Source organism: Octopus bimaculoides, chromosome 17 (assembly GCF_001194135.2).
Source record: "Octopus bimaculoides isolate UCB-OBI-ISO-001 chromosome 17, ASM119413v2, whole genome shotgun sequence".
NCBI lineage: Eukaryota > Metazoa > Mollusca > Cephalopoda > Octopoda > Octopodidae > Octopus > Octopus bimaculoides.
The window spans coordinates 29,741,154-29,763,344 of record NC_068997.1 but is presented as its reverse complement, the minus strand read 5'-3'; the positions used below and the strand labels follow the sequence as shown (position 1 = coordinate 29,763,344).

At 36.1% G+C, this 22,191-nt stretch overlaps 1 protein-coding gene across 3 annotated transcripts in view; it reads left to right on the top strand.

Moving 5' to 3' along the window:
• The window catches only part of LOC106878393 (uncharacterized), a 24,714-nt gene extending 2,845 nt beyond the window's left edge, over positions 1-21,869 (top strand). The window contains exons 1-5 of one of the 3 annotated variants that reach the window (XM_014927586.2): positions 4,493-4,521; positions 6,305-6,443; positions 10,009-10,148; positions 17,200-17,377; positions 19,910-21,869. In XM_014927586.2, coding sequence (XP_014783072.1) covers positions 4,508-4,521; positions 6,305-6,443; positions 10,009-10,148; positions 17,200-17,377; positions 19,910-20,536 — 1,098 coding nt within the window. In that variant the 5' untranslated portion in view covers positions 4,493-4,507 and the 3' untranslated portion in view covers positions 20,537-21,869. Of the gene's footprint in view, positions 1-4,492; positions 4,522-5,151; positions 5,566-6,304; positions 6,444-10,008; positions 10,149-17,199; positions 17,378-19,909 lie in introns of those variants that run through there. The other 2 variants (XM_014927587.2, XM_014927585.2) reach the window with 2 other exon arrangements.
• Positions 21,870-22,191: the final 322 nt, after the last annotated feature.

Genomic DNA, 22,191 nt, shown 5'->3' with positions numbered 1-22,191 from the left:
ATGTAAGTATGTACATATATGTGTGTATACATGTATATATATTCTTTGTATTATATATATATATATATATATACATATATATGTGTGTGTGTGTATGTATATATGCATATGTTCACATATCATTTGTATTATTATATATATGTGTGTGCGTGTGTGTGTATACATATATAAACATATATATATATATACATGCATATAGATAGATAAGCTGATTGACAGACAGATAGATAGATAGATAGATAGATAGATAGATAGATAGATAGATTTCATGCCAATAGAGAAAGGACCGGTTTCTAACCTAGATCTAAGGCTCCTTCATTGGAATTTCAACATCAACAACAGGGTATTTTTGTTTGTTTGTTTGTTTGTTTGTATGTATGTTTGATGTATGTATTCTCATGCATATAGTTGCATGCATGTATGTATTTACGTACGTACGTATGTATGTATGTATGTATGTATGTATGTAGATGTACGTGGCGTCTGTCCACGGTCGAAAAACAAAATATTATTGAAAAATAAACAAGTATTTATGAAATAGAAAATTAAAATCAATGATTTCTGCCCTAGTTACAAATAACTTATAAAACGAGTACAAAGTGAGCAATTATATAACGGCTAAGAAGGAAACAGCACCCGGGTCTTGTCTGATTCCCCCCCCCCACCTAGCTACGCTAGCAGTTACATTATCAGTGACGTGACCTGGGATTATCAAGTGTTTCAGTTTTTCAAAACCAGAAAACCAGGCTCTTTCATTCAAGTTAGATTTCATGAGATCCCGACTTGCGCCTAGTAGCAACAGCTCACGGATCAACTCTATTTTCCAAAGCTATCAGATGGCTTTCTCCACAAGTTCATTCACAGACTGAATGGCCCCCTTCTTTACCACCCAATTTGTTGAGGACTTTGCAAAATCAGAGTCCCTCAAAGCTTCTATATCTCATCCCTTTAATGTGTTTTCCAACCCCTATTTCAGTTCTTTCGGCATTTCCTTTCTTTGTTTGATCTCCTCAATATGTTCTTCCCAAAGCATTGTAAACTCTAACAAGATCAATTGTTTTGTCACCTCAGAGGTGAGAATGATGTTTGACTAATACGGTGTTGTTGCAATGCGCTGTGGAAAGCTCTTATCTTATCATGAAGTATATTTGCGACCTAAATGTGGCTAAACTTAAAGGGTTGATGCTACTGTAGCTTGTAGCCTCAGGAAGACATCTCCAGCTGACTGTGTCAATAGCCAGCTGGAGGAGATGTCTTCCTGGGGCTACAAGCTACAGTAGCATCAACCCTTAAGGTTTAGCCACATTTAGGTCGCAAATATAGTTCACGATGTCATTCAGCTACTGTTTATACCTCACTCAGAGATTTATTATATTATATTGTATTATAATAGCCTCTCCTGCCATATTCTGAACGCCTTGCTTCTCTAGGCATGGATACATTGAAACTCCGACATCTGGCAGCTGACTTGGGAGACACCCATTAACCATCTTACTAACAATAACTCTGAGCACCTTTTTAAATTCCACCTGTCTAACACCCGTGGACATGTTTACAAAGTCAGAAAACAGCGCAGCTCCCATGACTTTCGGAAACTCCTTTTCACGCTAAGACTTGATGAAGTATGGAACAAACTGCCAGCATCAGTTGTTAGTTGTCGGAGCACTGCATCCTTCAAAACTTCCATGCTTCCTGAGATTCGCCAACACTACACCTGATTTTCTCCCCTCCATACACACGCAAGCATGTATCTGACTCATACACTGTTCACTTTCCAGACATTTGTACATTACTGCACATGCTTTATACGCACTTTTGACAAGTTGTAGTGCACCTGAGCACTGTATACAATAATTTCATTATTATGGAAAGAAAATAGCAAAAGCTGGCCTTGGTGAGATTTGAACTTAGAGCATAACTGTTCGCTTTACAGCTGTTCTTCATTTGTCAGGCTTTTAAAAGTTGCTGCTATGCAGCAAGCATTTTATAACGAAGTTCCTCGACAGCACCCACACACACACACACCACAACTACTGATGCTCGTTGTTATATAATTCCCATGTGAAACTAATGTTACTACTAAACTGTTTGTTACACTGTCTTTGCATTTGTTTGACACTCGAAAAGTAACAGTTTTATGTTACAGATGCTAACATTAGCTCTAAGGAAGATTTACTTTGTGTATTTTAGCATTCATTGCAGTTGTGGCGTTTTCACTTTTCATACCTTTTGCATTTTCCTTCTATTTTTGTCTCACTCTTTCTCTCGCTTTTCCTCTGTAACTTATAAGGAAAGACACCAGTACCCATACACACAGACACATATACACAGACACATACACACACTCACATATACTGTTCACGTCATAAGTATTTTATAACCTTCGAGAGAAGTATGTATGTGTGGGTGGGTGGGTATGTTTATGTATATATATATGTGCATGTGTATGTGTGTATGTATATATGTGTGTATGTATATATGTGTGTGTGTGTGTGTGTGTATGGACCAGATATATAGCGATTAAAAGAGAAAGGAACCCATACAAAAACAACTGGAAGTTGCTGGAACAACGTGTGCCTTACCTGAAAGGAAGTACGCTGGGCAACCTTTACTTTGCTGAGAGGAAAACAATTCACACGGTCCCGGCGTCTTTCTGAACTCAAGACACGAAATGTTTAGCCGCTGCCCTCATGATAGAAAATTTGTCTTGACAATGTAGTTTTTCCCTTTTTCAAACAAGATAACGGAAAACATGTATGCAGGCACAGCTGACCACCACTTCAGCCAAGACTAAACTCGCAACATGGGAAACAACTTTTCTTTCCTTCCAGGAAAATGTTTTATCCCACCTCCTCGCTAATTTAAGCCGTAGATCCGACTCAGGATTGGTTCTAGTGGTGTAAGTATAAAACTAAAAGAGAACGCAAACGTGGTTTAAGATTTACTACAGCTGTTTCGGTAGAATTTTATTGATGCATACATAGATTACGTCATAACATATAATCTACCAAGTTCATGTAAAATTATAAACAGGTATCAAACAGATGAGATAATATACTAATTGCAGTATCATGGCTTTCTATTAGTGTATCCACGTTTGTGTTAAGTTTCCTTCCAAACCACATGATTCTGGGTTCAGTCGCACTGCATGACATATTGGGCGATCAAAGCCTTGTGAATGGATTTGGTAAACGCAAACTGAAAGAAGCCCATATGTGCGCGTGCGCGCGCGCGTGTGTGTGTGTGTGTGTGTTCGTCTTTGTAGCAGGATGAACAACATTTTTGGTTTTACCATTTGGTGTTAGTACGAAGAGATTGTTGCGAATTCACAGTTTTGGTCAGTTTTCTGACAGAATTTCGCAATAGCTAAGGGAAGTAACTTTTGTAAACCGTTTGAAACCTTTCACAGTCACTTTACTTGCTAGAAATAGCAACTCATATGCTCTTACATCTGATCCCAGTGCTAGATGTTCAAGGACTAAATGAAGGGCAGATCTTCAGTCCTGGGATCATCATAATTCCAAAAAGGTATAATATGACTATGTAGAGCAAACGTAGACTGAGATACAGAGGTCCCAGGTGGACAGACAGAATTTCGCTTTTATATATATATGTGTGTGTGTGCATAATAATTATTATTATTCTATATATTATATATATACACATATATATATATTCATCGTCGTCATCATCATCATCCTCATCGTTTAACGTCCGCTTTCCATGCTAGCATGGGTTGGACGATTTGACTGAGGACTGGCGAACCAGATGGCTACACAAGGCTCCAATCTGGTCTGGCAGAGTTTCTACAGCTGGATGCCCTTTCTAACGCCAACCACTCCGAGAGTGTAGTGGGTGCTTTTACGTGCCACTGGTCAGAGGGAGAAAGAAGTTTACAAATTAATTTCAACCGTTACAAAAATATACTTCTACTGTTACGTATGTATGTATGTATGTATGTATGTATGTATGTATGTATAGGCAAAACTAGAAGGAGAAAAGGAGAGGGGGAAAAAAAGAAAATCAAAATAGGAGGAGGAGATCGACAATTATCTGACCATTTTCCGGATTCTTGCAGATGTAGACTGTGTGATCAATTGGTCAGAGACCATGACCAAGTGCTGCATTGGTCAGGCAGTGGTGTAGCTGGCTGAAATTCATACAAATACAGATTCCTGTATACAGATACAGATTTACAGATTCCTTGTGTGCGCGCGCACTCAATGAGTCTGTGAATGAGTGAAACTATAAATGTAAAGGCAACGGAACGCTGTGCTATAGTTATTGGACCAGCCAACCATTTAAGGATATAACTCTTCCAGACATAAAACGACAGCTACACTGAAAGAAAATAAAGGTACTGCTCCAGCATGGCAGCAGTCCGACCACCGAAACCATTTAAAGAATAAAGAATCGATGCTGAAAGGAGAATAAAATACGCTGACCCTCGACGAGAATTGAACTGTGAATGTGAACATTTGCTTTAGAATTATTGCTGTATTACAGCATGACTTCAAACAGGTGTCGGATCTTCGATTGGAACTTTTGGCAAATTTACTAGACAGGGCACACACACACACACCCACACACACACATTCTATCACTCACAAGTCGAACTAATGCTAACTACATGCTGCCAGTTACACTCTTATCTTCTGTGTGTCTAACACAAAAACAAAACAAAAGTACAGCTTTATGTTACAGATGCTAACATTAGCTCTAAGGAAGATTTCATGTATTTAACATTTATTGTCGCTGTGACTTTTCATCTCTCTCTCTCTCTCTTTCTATCTCTCTCTCTCTCTGACTTTCTCTCTCCTCTCTCTCCTCTCTCTCCCCTCCCCCCCTTCTTTCACTTCGACTGTAACCTGCGAAGAAATATTTGTAACATTAACTAAAAATAATGTGTCTGTATATACGTATGTGTGTGTGTGTATATATATAGATATAGATATAGATATATTTACGCACGAACGTACGCACGCACTGTGAAATAGCTGAGCTTCATAGAAATAGCCAAGAAGTGTGCGCGTCCGCTTTTTCTAAGGTACGCTCATACACGTGCACACACACGTGAATAGACCCATATTAGGTAAAGCAGATCTGTTGCTGTGGAAGACGAGGCCGTTCCTGACGATCACCTCACCAAGTGCGAGTGTACTCTTCATGTCTCCGTCAAATATTTTTAGTCACGCGTCTTTGGCGCTTTTATATTGAGATGGATTGCGTGGAATTGGGGCGAGCAGATTTCTGAACATCTCTTCGTTTTTTTCTTTTTTCTTTTTTTTTTTGTTTCACTCCACAGGACGCCGACCATACTGGGGCACAGCCTTGAAGGATCAAATCGCTCCCCAGCATTTCCTTTTTAATATCTGACACTTATTCTATCAGTCTTTGGCCTAACCGCTAAGTTACTGGGACGCAGACAAACTACCACCGGTTGTCAAACAGCAGGGAGGGGGAACGCAAATATATATATAGGTCTTCCACACAGTTTCTATTTACCAAATTCACTTAGAAGGCATTGGCCGTCCCAGGACTAATAGCAGAAGATATTGGCCAGAGGTACCATACAGTTGGGCTAAACCTAAATCCACATCGTCCCAACGCAAGCTTTTTAACCTCACAGACGTGCGTGCGTGCGTGTGTTTGCGTTTAATTTATAATAATTTCAACATCAGTATTCTATGTCCCATAACTTAGCAGACTGGCAAATACTGATTGATAAAATATGGACAAGTCTAAAGTCAGAACTGAGTCTTTTATGCTTGGTCACAATTGAATTACTGAAACCAATAAAACAATAAAACAATAATAAAAATTAAATAGATCTTCCAGTAGTGACGTGTGTATGCATGTGTGTGTGTGCACGTGCATACATATACATATGTACATATGAATGTGTGTGCATACACATACACACACACACACATATGTATGTTGTTGTGTAGCTAAAACTGTGGCCATCCATACACACAGACATGTCCTTTACAGCCCATGCTAGAGTCACATAAAGAGCACTTGTGCCGGCACCATGTAGAAAGCAGCCAGTGCCACTCTGCAAAGTGGTTGGCATTAAGAAGGGCATCCAGCTGTAGAAACAAGGCCAAAACACACAATTAGAGCCTGGTGCAGATCTCCAGCTTTGCCAGCTCCTGTCAAACCGTCCAACCCATGACAGCATGGAAAACAGATGTTAAATGATGATGATGATGACGTATGCTGCTCATATTATTTTTGCTTTGTTGAATAAGTATTTAAATATTCCAACCTTTTCTTTTATTCTTCTTCTTTACCAATTTAGAACCAATTTACCCAAGGAGGTGATGGCATTTCCTGACTTCCAGTTCTCACAGAATCTGCCTTCTTTTATCCATCACACCAATGTCAAAGACTATCTCATTGATTATGCAAATAATTTTGGCCTTTATGCTCACAGCAAGGTAAGTACTATTTCTCCTCTCCCACCTCTTTCTCTCTCTTTCTCTTTCTATGAAAATACAACTATCTCCCTCTCCCCCCTCACTCTCTCCCCCTTTCTTTCATTGCTTAACCCTTTTGATACCAACTCACCTGATACTATCCATGGTTCTCTAATACAAATTTTCGGCTTTAAAGTTGACCTGAATTCATTTTCATTTATATTCCAAACACCAGCTTAATTATAATAAAGTTATTTTACGAAATTCTTTACCATTCCCAAAATTAATTGAAACCAAATCCAATACTCTCCAACAGAAATATTGTCACAAAACGATTAACTCAAAATTCTTTGATAACAGATTATTAAATACTTCTTTTTTTTTGTTTTATTATTTTTCATTATTATTATTATTTGAAGGCAGCAAGCTGGCTGAATCATTAGCATGCCAGACAAAATGCTTACCAGCATTTCATCTGCCTTCACATTCTGAGTTCAAGTGCCACCAGGGTCAACTTTGTTTTTCATCCTTTCGGGGTCAATTAAGTAAGTACCAGTTGAGTACTGGGGTTGATGTAATCAACTATTCAAAATTTTGGGCTTTGCACCTATAGTAGAAAGGATTATTATTATTATTATTATTATTATTTAAGGTGGCAAGCTATTAGAATTGTTTGGATGCCAGGCAAAATGCTGTTAAGCATTTTATTTTGTCTGTCTTCACACTCTCAATTCAAATTCTGCCAAGGTTTACTTAGCCTTTCATCTTTTCAGGGTTGATAAAATAAGTACCAGTTATGCACTGGGGTTGATGTAATCAACTTACTCCTCCCCAAGAAACTGTTGGCCTTGTGCCAAAATTTGAAATCTTTTCTTTTTTTTTTTTAGTGTTATATTTACTGTTTAAAAAACAGAATTTATATGTTTGTGCTGCCATAATGGCCATTATGTTACCAAAGTGACTCTGGTTCCTAAGAAGAATTTCTTTTACATTACAATGCGAGAATCTCTTTGAATTGTCATTGCTCTTCTTTTTCATTGGTTGATCTGGAGAAAACAGCCAACTCACAGATGGAAAGATGAGATGAACTTGAATCAATTTAATACAGCTAATGTTCAATGTGAACTGTTTGATACAATTTATTGACATTCAGAGCTTTCTCAAGAGTATTAACTAAATCAGTGAAGTCAATGTATTCAGTTAATGAGAGTTTAACTGAGATTGATTTAAAGTTTCTGTTGCAAAGGCAGTAGTGCTGATGCTGGTGTTGGTGGCAGAAGCAGCAGTAGTGGTGGTAGTAATGGCAGCACATGATCAAGAAGCTGTGAGGAGAAACCATTTCAGGAACAGCGAGAGAAGTGGTGAGGAATCAGGATGTCTGTGGATCAGGAGGTGTTGGAGTGTGTTGGTGAGTGACATGAAATCAGTTCCAATCAGTCGAGTAGCCTTTCTTTGAGTGCCAGCTAAGCGGTCATTATCTGCAGCTGTGCCATTCTAGATGTAGGAACTGCATTCCAATGGGGACACCTTGAAGCATTGCAGAGGGTTACTAACTGCTGGGGACGATATTATTTTCTGGCCTTTAAAGAAAAGACATCCTTTGTGATCAGTGCTGACTTGGGGCAAAACAACAACATCACTCCTATTTATTACCCATACCACCACTATCATTGCTGCTGCTACTACTACTACAAGCACGTGAATGCCTCATAAGACTTGAGGATTTCTTCATACAAGTCTTTTTACTGAGGCTGGTTGTTGTTTTGTCTTTGTTTTTTTTTTTCTTTACAGTTTTACATTGTTTAAATTTTTGATTTTTATGTAAGTATTTTTTTATGTTGTTATAATTTATTGGCTGTAAAAAAATAGCATTTACAGCCCGTGCCATAAGGTTCTCTAGTTCAAACGAGCTGATGGCTTCCCTCTTAGGTGTTTGGCTCAGATGACCCAATCTGTTTTTCATGCCATTCAAATTCTATCAATTTTCTTTTAATTGCTGTTTCTGTTTATGATATTCATGTAATTACTTTTGTGTAATTTTAAATTTTTGAAAGTCTTTAGAAATTGTATACCTCTGACCCTTCTTTTTGTTTTGTTATTTTGGCTTTTTACTTGCCTACAACCTAAGCAGCAAAACCCTTTTCACTTTCCCACTCAAGACCCAAACCTTGCATCAAGGATCAGCAACTTCATTTTGTAAAGAATTAATTTTGATACTTTTTCAAACTTTTTTTTACATTTTGCCATTATTTACATCTATATAACATTGATTTTTAAATAAAGTTATCCCTGCATATCTCCCATCCCTATCACTAGTAACAATTATCTTATCCATATCATAGCCATTATTAAGAATGATATAGCTATAATTTATTTTTTATTTACTTATTTTTTTGTATATGGCATCCAACAAGCCAATCACTGGTTCTTTGCATTTCTGAGAGTAAGAATTGAGAAGAGAGTATCTCTAAGTCAATGCAGAACAAATATATGAAGTGACTTACTTTGTAACGCGTTAGCTTTTTGGTTTCCCTACTAATTGTTGTATACTTTCTTAATATGTACTGGCAAAAGATGTGCTTCTACATTTGTATACATGTATGTATGCACACACACACACACACACACACACACACATGCATAGATGCACACATACACACACAAACACACACAAACACATGCATGCATGGATGTAGACACACACACACGCACACATACGCTCCTCCCACACACACATGCACATTCAAAGTTATTGATCAGCTTGGGACTATGGTAAGATTGAATTAAGAACCACACAGTTTACAAAGTAAATGTCTTCAGTACATAACCAGGCCTGCACACACAGCAATTCAAATGGGAAAAGATGGATGTATGAGATATGCTTGAATAGAAGCTGAGCTCTGAGAAGCATGAAGTCAGACATGGGATGCTTTACAATCAGAAACTGAAGACATTTGTTATTGAAATTACAGACAAGGAAGTACCAGTAGATTCAGTAAAGTGGTTGACATTAGGAAGGGCATTGAGTTACAGAAACCACACCAAAGCAAGCACTGGAGCTCGGGTGCCGCCCTGCAGCTTGCTGGATTCTGTCAAACCCTCCAGCTCATATCAGCATGGAAAATGGATCTTTGATGATGATAATGATGAATATGTGTGTGCATGTGTGTGTGGAATGTAGCCTTGCAATTTCAAAGACATTCTGACTTGCACCGGAGCCCATTCACACTGAAAAACAATAATTAACAGAAATATTTGGTGGATTCTTTGTGGAGTTCTGCATTGTCTTTTGTAGTGTATTGAGGATATTCTATGAGGAAAGAATGTGGGAAATGTTTTTACATGCAATCTAGAATCATGGGAACTTCCTTGCTTTAGCATGTCTCACACTGGAGACATTTGAGTGAAAGGAGAGAGAAAAAACACATGCAAAACAGATTAAAATGAACCAATAACATAAAACAAACATTTGTTACAAATCATTGCTTCTTTTTGCTTATATTTTTCATTAATTATTTAATGGTTTACTTATGTATTGTGTGTTCATTGAAATGTTGAACTGGTTTATGATTCATAAATATTGCAGTTAAAGACGCAAATTGAAAGAGTTGAAATGATTACAACAAACACTGGCTCTATAAAATGGTGCGTCACATACAAAAACGTCGGAGACTCGTCTGCACCTTCTACATCTGAAAACTATGATTCTGTCGTAGTTTGCAATGGGTAATTCACTGAACAAAAAGAAAAATAATCTTGTTTTTCTTTATTCATAAATTTATTTTTAATATATAAAACTAAAAAAGTATTTTTCTTAAAACATTTTTCCTCAAATATTTTTTTCCTCATTTTTAAATCTTTTCTAAATCATTTTAATTAAAGTAAAAAGAAAATTATTTAGGTGATTTTATAAGCTAAAACAATTAAAAAAAAAAGAAAACATGTTTCAACAGCTTTAATTTATAAGCCTCTCACATTTTTAATATTTCATATTTATTAGGGCAGTGGTCCTTAAATTTATTTTGCCAAGGAACCTTCACATGATTTCCCAAAAGTTGTGGAACTATACTGTTATTTTGCAGAGACCCTCAACAAAACTTGTTTTGAAGAATTTTATCATTAAAAAATGACACGTAACTTATTTTGAAAATGGCAAATGTCATTTTTTATAAAATAGTATTTTATCAAGTTTTATTAGAATCCTTTAATTTAAGGAATCCTAGAATTCCTCAGATCCCATTTTGGGAAATGCTGGGTTAAACAGTAGTTCCTAACTATTTTATATATGTATGTATATATATATATATATATATATATATATACAGGGTGCAGTGAATAAATTGTTGTCTAAATTATGCAAAAATGAAAATAACACTGGCATCTCATTTTAACAGATATATTTACCAAAATTACATAAAAATATCTTGAAATACTAAAGAGTAAATTTATTCAATAAAATCGCCATTGGCTTCAGCCACAGCCTCCAGACGACTTCGGAACCTCCTGCAACTCTTCTGGACGGTCTCCTTGTTTAAGTTGGTGAATGCTGCCAAAATCCTTGCCTTCAGTTCATCTTTGACGTTACAAGGAGTTTTGTTGGTCTCTCGCTCAACTACACCCCACACATAATAGTCAAGGGGGTTGCAGTTGGGGGAGTTAGGGGGCCAGATGTTAGGAGTGATGTGGTTGCAGAAATTGTCTGACGGCCATGGCTGGGTTCTCCTGCTTGTGTGGCATGGTGCAGAGTCCTGTTCCAGCAGCCACCCTCTTGACCCAGGGCAATACAACCTTCTCCAGGTACTTGATGTAGGATTCCGTGTTGAGTCTGAGGCCATGTGGGAAGATGAATGGAGGCATAATGTTGCCATCACTAGTGATCACTCCAAATACTATGATGTTTGATTTTTATCACTCTCGGTACATGTCCTCAGACTGACACCCAAACACTCTGAAATGTTTGTATTGGAACTTCTGTCACGAATGCCAAGCAGTACAGCATGTCATTTCCAAATTTCTGGTGCTGTTTTTCTCACAGATGGTGCCCAACTGACCCTACTATACTGTGTGTAGTCAACAAATCACAAACAAACAATGCACATGTGTGAAATTAAAAATATAAAATGGCAACAATTTACCCATTGTACCCTGTATGCATATATGTATAAGCTATAAGCTCATAAAATATACTGGAGAAGAAAGGGGTAGGATTATGAACTTAAAACACTGTAGAATTATTATTCTATCATTCTGGGTCAACTTTGCCTTTCATTTTTCAACATTAGGATTGATATAATAAACACTAATGAAATAGTGAATTGGTTTCACCAACTTCTCTCCATCATTCCTGATATTTCATGTCTTGTGCTCCAGTTTGTAATCATTGGAGGGTTTTTTTCATGTATGGAGATAGGCTTGACCCTTGCTGGAAGTTAGTTTCACTTCTCTTCTACCTATGATGTCTTTGAGAAGAAATAAACATTACATCATCTCATTTATCTAGCCTCCAAAAATAGAGAATCTTTATTGACAAAAAAAAACAACAAAACAGCAAGCAAACAAATTGACATTATTGCTAATTAACTGCCCCTCGTCCTTGCTTTAACAGATTTATGATCAAAAGTATTTCAGACAAGATCATACTATATAGTCTTTTTGTGGGGTATTTTCTTTTGAGACTTATTGTCAGCTAGGCAATCACTCACATAGAATCTTCCTTGCTGCCATTTAGTGCACAAGGAAGAAACGTAACCCTTCAAACAAACAGATTCTAAATTGCTTTTTGATTCCTTCTTACAACCATTTATGATTCATAGAACTTATCATCATCATCATCATCATCGTTTAACGTCCGCTTTCCATGCTAGCATGGGTTGGACGATTTGACTGAGGACTGGTGAAACCGGATGGCAACACCAGGCTCCAGTCTGATTTGGCAGAGTTTCTACAGCTGGATGCCCTTCCTAACGCCAACCACTCAGAGAGTGTAGTGGGTGCTTTTACGTGTCACCTGCACGAAAACGGCCACGCTCAAAATGGTGTCTTTTATGTGCCACCCGAATCCTTTTATTTGTATCTATTTTACTCCTCATCACATTAACTCTTTAGCATCCAGGTTACTCTGTCAAATGTGTTTCTTCTTTATTGACATTGTTTTGAATTAATTCTGAATTATCTTGTACCTTCAAGATATCAAGATGTGATTGTTCATTTTTAGAATGATATCATTGGGTAGTTATGAACGATTGAACCTGGCCAGTTTGAACATAAACAGGTAGAATATTTGGGCCGGATACGGACGGTTTAAATGCTAAAGGGTTAAAATCCTAAGTTCTCTTTCTCTTATTTACTCGTTTAAACTTTCACTGAGTGTTCACTTTTATATTTTATTCCTTCCTGGTTGAGGAAATAAGCCTCCATCTTGAATTGCTTTTGAAGCCATCAAACTATTTGACAGCCTCCAGCTTCAATCCCTGCCTAATATATCGATGGCCTTCAGCCAATTATTAAACAACAATTAATATTCAATTTTTTTAAGTATTATTATTTTTTTAAATACCTCCATGAGTTTTAAACAAATAACAGTTTTTAAAAATCCATGAATTGAATTTAAAACTAAATTCTTTTCTTTGTTTTTCTCTCTAGATATTTTTTTATTTTAATTATTTGATGATTTGGAAAATTATTTAAATATTTTCATTAACCTTTTTTCATCTTCATTTTCTACCCCTCTCTTCTCCTTTCTCTCCCGCTTTCTCTATCTCCATACTTTTCTTCCTTTGTGCTTCTTATAATATATAGAAAATTATAGAGCTAAAATATACAAGCATTATAGTAAAACTATGTCTTCCCTCTTAAATTCTATCATAAAACCACACACACTCACTCACAAACACAGATACATCTGTGTGTATGTGTGTGCATAAATACCATCATAGAAACCCTGGTAGTTAAGTAACGTCCATTTTCCATGCTGGCATGGGTTGGACGGCTCGACTGGGGTCTGGGAAGCCAGGAGGCTGCACCAGGCTCCAGTCTGATCTGGCAGCGTTTCTACAGCTGGATGCCCTTTCTAATGCCAACCACTCCGAGAGTGTAGTGAGTGCTTTTTACATGCCACCGGCACAGGGGCCAGAGGGGGCTGGCTTCGACCATAAGAGGAAACAAAGCGAGAGAGAATGAAAAAAACTTGTAGATTTCAGCGGTCCAACATGGCAAATGTATATTATATATACATTACATCTATATACTCAATGTTTATTATATTTTAGTTTGTACATATCTATATATACTCTATGTTTACTGTACTTGTTATGGACTGCATTTATGTATTTCCTCTCTGTATTCCTCAACACCTTTCTTTCATCTAAACTGCTTCTGGCATACAGACTTGACATCTCACCTAAAGTTTCCTTGTTGAAGAGTCATTCTATGATGTTTCACAGTTGAAATGCTCTTTCCCCCTTAAACGCTTTGACCAGTGAATCTCCACTGAAGTTACTATTTATTTATTTTCTTGGCTCATCGCCCAGCATGCAATATATATGTGTCTTTTAGTGCATGCAACCTCAGATCTTATTCTGTTGGATCCCTGAACGTCAGCACTAATATGATACTATAACTGTTTCCTTATCACAAACCACCTCCACCTAATTATTGCACGTTCGTTTCAAACTGGCTAATTAAATGAGCTATTGTGACTGCCTACATCAGAACAAATGCTTCATGAATAATTAAATCAGGAACAGAAACAAACCATTTAATAAATTACCAGAGGATTATAATCATCAAAGATAGGATTACGACACAAGGAGGAAGTCACCAATAATTACTTCCTGAAATACATCTCCAAGTGGATGCCTTACAAACATAATGTACAAAATGTGAGATTAATGTGTAATATATGACGTGCAGCCATTCAGACCTTGCTAACTGCTTATCTTCTGGTTCTTTACCAAAAAAAAGACATCTCTCATTTTTGCTGGACCATTCTCTTCATTGCATCCCAACTCAGTTACATCTGTGTAAACAAGATGAAATTGTTACATTTGATATCTTACTCTTGACTCTACTATCCGTGACCTGACCTCATTTTCAAGGTTATTTTTGAAGTAAAAAAGAGAGTTGTTGTGCAAAAAACATACTTTATTTGGTAGCTGAAAGAGTACTGAATCTTCTGATACCTCATATGTCAAAATCAGCAACTCAGTTTTTGAATCCATAAGAAACAGACACACACGCACATAATCTCTGTTTTATATATTAAGATAATGTCACCATTTTGAGCTGAATGGATTAGACACAGATGTTTCATGGATTTCATATTCTTTCAAGTCTCTCCAGCCTCTGCTTCATGTCAAAACCTCTTTCAATTCATAAGTCCAGAAAAGTGACTGAAGCAAATGATATTGCAACCAACTCCTCAACCCTTTTGTTACTGTATTTCTGTTGAGAAACTCTGTGTTTCTTAAATATAACAAAGAATTTAGTAAAATAACTTGGTTACTATTCAGCTAGTGTTAGGAGCATAAATTGTAACTAAGGTTTGGTGGAAGATTTTAATTCAGAACTTATGAAGACAAGACATTTGTACTAGAGAATCAGAAGTGGTCTCAGCCAGGTTGGTATCAAAAGGGTTAAGAATTCTTTCTCTTTTATATATTTTAAGCCTTTTCTTACCATATTTCTGTTGAGGTGCTTTGTGTTTCTTTCAATTAATTTTAAATATAACAAAGAATTTAGTAAAATAAACTTAGTGATCATTCAGTTAATGTTAAGAACATAAATTGTGACTGAGGTTTGGTGGAAGATTTTAATTCAAAACTTATGAAAACAAGACATTTGTACTACAGAGTCAGAACTGGTTTCAGCCAGGTTGGTAATGAAAGGGTTAAACTTTTACCATCCTATGTTGACTCATCTTAACCCAAACATTACAAGTTACACCTTGTTATGTTGCTTCATGGACCAAAATATAGAAATACACAACTGCATACTCTCTCTCTCTCTCTCTCCTACAAAATTTACTTTTATCAGCTTCTGGATGTTATTCTTTTAAATATCTCTAACATTGTAACGATGCTATATAATCACCTTTTATGTTATCTTGGGGAGAGTCATTCTGTTTTCGTGCCTTATAATTTAACACACACACCAGTATAAAAAAGAAATAAGTGAAAATTTTATCGGTGAGTGTATTGAATTATAAGGCACCAAAAGAGAATGACTCTCCCCAGACATCACAGAATATGCTTCAACACACAAACTCACATACAGAATCTTGCAAACCAAATCCAAAAGTGAAATTAAGTTTCTTTCTCATCCCAAAAATTCAAGTGAAACCTTTAAATAGTTTCACAAGAAACCACTTCAGTTTAGCACACCTTTTGAGAATTTCAGCAAAAATAAACTTTTATCAGAAATCATCCCCTCTTTATCTGAAATGTGATTCCTACAATATTCAAATTAACTTAACAAAATGGCACTATAAGAGTTGTGACAAGTAGTAAGTACTGCCAGACTAGATATGCTACATAAATTTATTGTATTGTTATATATTTCACTTCTTAGAATTACATAAGACTAGCCTGGATAATAGTTACTATAAGAGGGATATTATATAATACTTCTGAGTTAGCATATACAGCTTAACATAAATCTTAAGTTGTATAGTCACCTGGCCCCTTTTTTTATTTTATTACAACTACCTTCAGATAACATCACCGTTCATGTTTTAATCTAAATAAATGTTGTCCCATTTGCTTTCTGCGCTCTTTCCCTCCACATTCCTCCATCTCTTTCACTTTTTTTCCCCTTCCTCTTCATTGTCTTCCTTCTATCTTTTTCCAGCTAATTTCTTCGAAACACTAAGGAACTCACATTTTTATCATAAATGTTTTTATTGGAAATTATAGTCTAGGTTTTCGTTTTTTTCTTTGCTTATATCTTGCATTTGGAAAGTTGTTATATTGATTCCTTTGGCATTAAAGATAAAAAAAAAAAAAACCAATAATCACAGATGCCATCTGTGTTGTGCTTGCTATAAATTCTGTTTATAAAACTAATATTACTAAATGTTTAAAAGCTCTGAAGAAAGAAATATACCAAGAATTGGATGTACCAAATATATAAAAAAAGACAAAGAAAAGGCAGGACATGTCACTCTGATCTCACTTCAGAGACAAATTCAATGACATAAATAAAATTATGCCTACAACACTTTCTAAATTCAGATGAAGTGAAAAACCTACGAAAAACATCACTAGATGCCTCCTGCTACACTCCACAATATACAACTCTGAAAGCACTTTGAAAAATAACTTTACCAACAAATGTGATGCTTTTAGAATTCTGTGTGTATATTTACAAACCACTGCAGCACAACAAAGTGATGTTAATTATAATACAAATAAATGAAGCAGGATTCAATTAATCCATTTCTCAGTTGATTTATGTTGAAATCCAGGACCTTGCATTGGAACTGGAAGGTGAGATGAAAACAACAGAAAAGAAAAAGTAACCCAACAAATTTTCATGTTCACCTTATTCTTTAGTTTTTATTATCCAATATTGTTGGTATCGGTTTATTTTTATTGTTTTTTTTTTCTGTAGGGTAATTAAAAGTTATGAAAACTTAATTAAATTAGTTTTCTTATAATTAAAATAATATAAATTATCAGATAGAAAATACAAGTTATTAGGGAAAAAAAATCAATTCTATTTTAATGTTTTGAAAATATGATTAAGTTTTGTCTCTTGTTTCTTCTGTTGTCCATTCCAGACATTATTCTATACCAAATATTCCTGAAATACCGGGACTCAAGCAGTTTCAAGGGTCTTTCTTACACAGTCATGATTATAGGGTCCCTGAAGTTTTCAAGGGGAAGACAGTTCTTTGTCTTGGAAGTGGAGCTTCTGGTATTGATATAGCAATGGACCTCACCAGTCAAGCAAAAAAGGTTGGTATGGAATTTGTTATTTGGTTATTGGGGGGGGGGGGTTAATGGTAGCAAGACAAACTTGAAATGGCTCGTCAAAAGAAAATTTTGCCAGTAATATTGTAGCTAACTGAGTCAGTTGGATGTTCTCTATCTGTCTGTCTGTTTGTCTCTCTCTCTCTCTCTATATATATATATATATATACATATACATATATCAGTACCGCCTGACTGGCTCCCGTAGGATTTTCGAGCGAGATCGTTGCCAGTGCCCCTGGCCGTTTTTGTGCGGGTGACACGTAAAAGCACCCACTACACTCTCTGAGTGGTTGGCGTTAGGAAGGGCATCCAGCTGTAGAAACTCTGCCAAATTAGACTGGAGCCTGGTGTTGCCATCCGGTTTCACCAGTCCTCAGTCTAATCGTCCAACCCATGCTAGCATGGAAAGCGGACGTTAAACGATGATGATGATGATGATGATATATATATATATATAAAGAAAATGGAGAATTATGGATGTTTAAACAATTTATTTGTATGATATAAAAATGTTGAAATTTTTTTATAAAAACAATGCAAATAAATTATAAGTCGTAAAGCTCTAAAAGAAAAGGCAGATGCCAAAAACTTAGGTATTCGTTTTGATTCCTGACCCCAGTGATACGTAATTCTAAGCATTTGGTTATATGCTAAGAATTGGTATCATTTTCAGTTATATGGGGCAGAATCTCATCAGGGTTTTATGAACTTACGGAACAAAGGTTAACATATTTCTTGAAAGGATGCAGACAAATTACTCAATTTCTTTGAGTAAAACCCTATAAAGCAGTGCTCCAGCATGGCTACAAGCAAATGACTGAATCAATTATATATACACACATATAAAATTCAGTGTGTGTGTGTAAATGTGCATAACTTCTGAAGTTCACATCCAATTTTCTCCAAACTGGCAACATACATTACTTATGTTCCAGAGAGAGTTTTAGACTCTTAACATGTTTCACATGATGACTAATGGAGCCTCTGGGTGCAGAAAACCCCCTTTCCTGGGCTACGTACGACTATGATGACTAAGGGAGGTAACTCTTTGCGAAGTAACTTTCAGAAATTGTCTCCCTTACATGCAGTGCAATTAATCTGCTTGGGTGCATCATTACGTAACCAGTGCCTCAATTCCCCTCAGCAGGTTTAGCTGTACTTAAAATGAAAAATCCATCTTGCCTCATTGTAATCCATTATGTTTTGAATAGTCTCACGCCACATTCAAAGCAATTTCAGTGCTTTAGCCAGAATTCAAAATCATGATCCAGGTAATCTGTTATCACATTCTTAAGATAGCATGTTAAATTCCACTCGTTTGTCCAATTTCTGTTGGTCTATTGCATATTTTCAGTGAGATTGGTGGTTAAATTAGGGGTTTTTACTTTCACTTTCTAGCAAGCTGGTGATTTTTGTACCCTCTGATATAATTATGAATTTATTGTATAGCTGTTTAATGCTAATATCACTTGCTGCCACTAATGTTATTATTGTTGTTATTATCAATTATTTAGATTTGCTGCTGGTAATAATAATAATGATATTTTTAAGAGTATTAATTTGAATATTTGCTCATATATATAGGTGTGTGTGTGTGTGTGTGTGTGTGTGTGTGTGTGTGTGTGTGTATATATTATATAATAATATATAAATATATGCAGGAGTGGTTGTGTGGTAAGTAGCTTGCTTCCCAACCACATGGTTCCAGGTTCATTCCGACTGTGTGGCACCTTGGGCAAGTGTCTTCTACTATAGCCTCGGGCCGACCAAAGCCTTGTGAGTGGATTTGGTAGACGGAAACTGAAAGAAGCCTGTCGTATATATGTATATATGTGTGTGTCTGTGTTTGTCCCCCCCCCCCCCAATATCGCTTGACAACCGATGGTGGTGTGTTAACATCCCCATAACTTAGCGGTTCGGCAAAAGAGACCGATAGAATAAGTGTTGCCAATTTCAAAGCAGTGATTAGCATATAAAGCCATATCATTAGACCAAATATGAAATGAATTTGAGCAGGAATTGAAGAGATTGAAAACTGGCAGCCAAACAGCAAAGATCTCTGATTAGTCTACTCTATGAATGTCTTTAGAAATAAACATCACTCAAAAATTTATTTAAAAATTGTTGTAATAATTTCCTTCTTCAAAAGAATTAACCCTTCTTATATCTATAATGGTTTACAGTAAATTGTGCAGTTTCAATTAGTTTATTCTGAACTTGTGTGAGAAACTTCAATCCTGGAACAAGCTATTCACTATTTATAGAACTATTTGCTTTCTTATGAATGAGTCTCTTAATGTAAAGACGTAAATGTCATTCTAAATCCTTTATATGGCCATAACTATCCTTAATTTATATACCTAGATAGGGGTTAATATTAAGGTCATGCATAGGGTACAATTTCAAGGGATCATTAGCAATGTCTAACACGGTAATCTGCTTGAGACTCATGACAAGTGCCTATCTGATTGTTACCTACAGTTATACAAATGAATTTCATTTAATTTGTTTCAGGTATTTCTCAGCCATCATGGTAAGCGAATAACGAGCCCATTGCCAGAAAACCTTGAAGAAACTGTTGAAATAAAAAGTTTTTCTGAAAATTTTGTGAATCTCAAAGATGGCCGGGATTTAGAAGTTGACACAGTAATTTTCTGTACCGGATACAAATATGATTTTCCTTTCCTCACTAAAAAATGTAACCTGAATATAACTGATGGACGAGTTTACCCACTGTTTAAACATATCGTTCATGCCAAATATCCCTCACTCAATTTCATTGGTGTCACAAAGAAAGTTTGTCCTTTTCCAACATTCCATTGTCAAGTGCAGTTTATGATGGCCAATTTGGATGGTTCAATGAAACTACCTTCTTATGAAGAAATGCTTCAAGACATAGAGAAAGATTATGAGTCAAGACGGAATGAGGGGATGCCACATCGACATACACATACAATGGTTGGTCGAAAACAATGGGATTACAACGATGACATCACTTCAATGGCTGAGACGATTCCAATTTCAAAACAAGTGAGAGATTTGTTTGACAAAATTCACTACACCAGGATTAATAATCTTTTGGAGTATAAGAAATACAACTATTACTTGAAGAATGACAACTATGTAGGAGTGCAGAACTAGACTGTGTGGCCAGTTTTAGTCACAACAAAAGAGAAGAAACTCGGAAGAATGTCTCAACGTTACCCCTTCCTTTGCTTTCGTTTCAATTTGGGCAAAACTTTCAATATTATTTACTCTTTCATTTCTATCTCCTCTATTCCACTGTAGCTTGCAGCAACTCAAACTTGAATATTAAGAGATTAATAATTTTAATCACAATATCCACATATTTGATGATTAAATTTCACTGAGTATCTATGAATAAGCATGTCTTTTGGAAACTAACTTTATTAAGCAACATCTTGCAAAACCTCCATTAACATTATTAACACTCATCTTGGAAAACATCTTTGAATATTTTTCTTCTTCATTGGCAGTTTGTTATATTTATGCAGTCAGAATAAGGAACAAATTTCTCTTTCATTCAAGTTTACTGAAAGTGTGCTTACTGATTTTTAAAAAATCTTCTTAACATAATTCGAGAAAAATAAAACTGCCTTCATTTTACTGTTGCCCTTTTTGCGGTCAGATATGGAGAAAGCTGAAGGGTAAACTGTGTGTGGTTTCTGGCTGTATACCAACACATATCTCTTTCCTTGATTCAGGTAAAAAAGTCAATATGAATAAATGTGGTAAAGTGTAGAGAAGTAGGCTCTCTCGAGGACCTTGGTAGAGTTAAGCCCTCAGGGACCTAAGTCTGTCATCTGACAACGGTCCTTTTATTTCATGCAGACCACTAAAGCTAAACTTAATCCTTCTCCTTTAGGAATATTAAACAGGGGTTCATTTCTTACAAATCCTCATAAATTCAATCATATATCATTCTTTAACAAGAATAGTATTGACAGTAACATCAAAGTTTTGGCCAGTTGAGCCATCATCAGAAGCAGGAGAGGAACTTCAAAGACAGTGTCGATATTATTCTTATTAAGGAATAATAAATTTGTATTCTGCCAAATGTATTGAGTAATCTTTCAGTTTAAGACTTGGATGTGGCCCTTAGAGTGTAAGGCATTAAGGGCCAAATTACTTGGCTGGGTGGGGTTCCTTTTCTGAAGACCATCTGTTGTTTAGTTCTCTTGAGGATCTCTTACCACTATGTGCGTGTGTGTGTGCATGTCCCCAGAATACATTAGCATTACTGGTGATATAAATACAGCTCTGGGCTTGCCAAAATCAGTAGAGCACCAGACAAAATTTTTTGTGGTATTAATTTATATTTCTTTACATTCTGACTTCAAAATCTCCTGGAACCAACTTCATATTTTCAAACATCTTATTTCATGGATAAACATTCACTATCATTTCAACTTTTACTATTTTCCCCAAAAATAAAAATATTACTTAAAGTGAATTTTGTGTTTGCTTCTTTTCTTTATAATTAAGAAGTTTTAGTTCAGAGGTTTTGGAGAGCTTTTCAGTAATGTTATTACAAGAATTTGGGCCACTTTTTCTGATGTGTGGCTCTCAGATCAAATCAAAGTTGTATTTCAAAGGGCCAGCCTGGCCACATTGTCATGCTGAATCTCACTGAGAAGTATGTTGCACATGTGTCTGTGGAGTGCTCAGCCACTCACATGTTGATTACACGATAAAGCTTGTTCTGTTCATTGGATCAACTGGAACCCTCTTTGTCATAACAGTCGGTGTGCCGTCTTTTTTTTTTTTAACAGTGG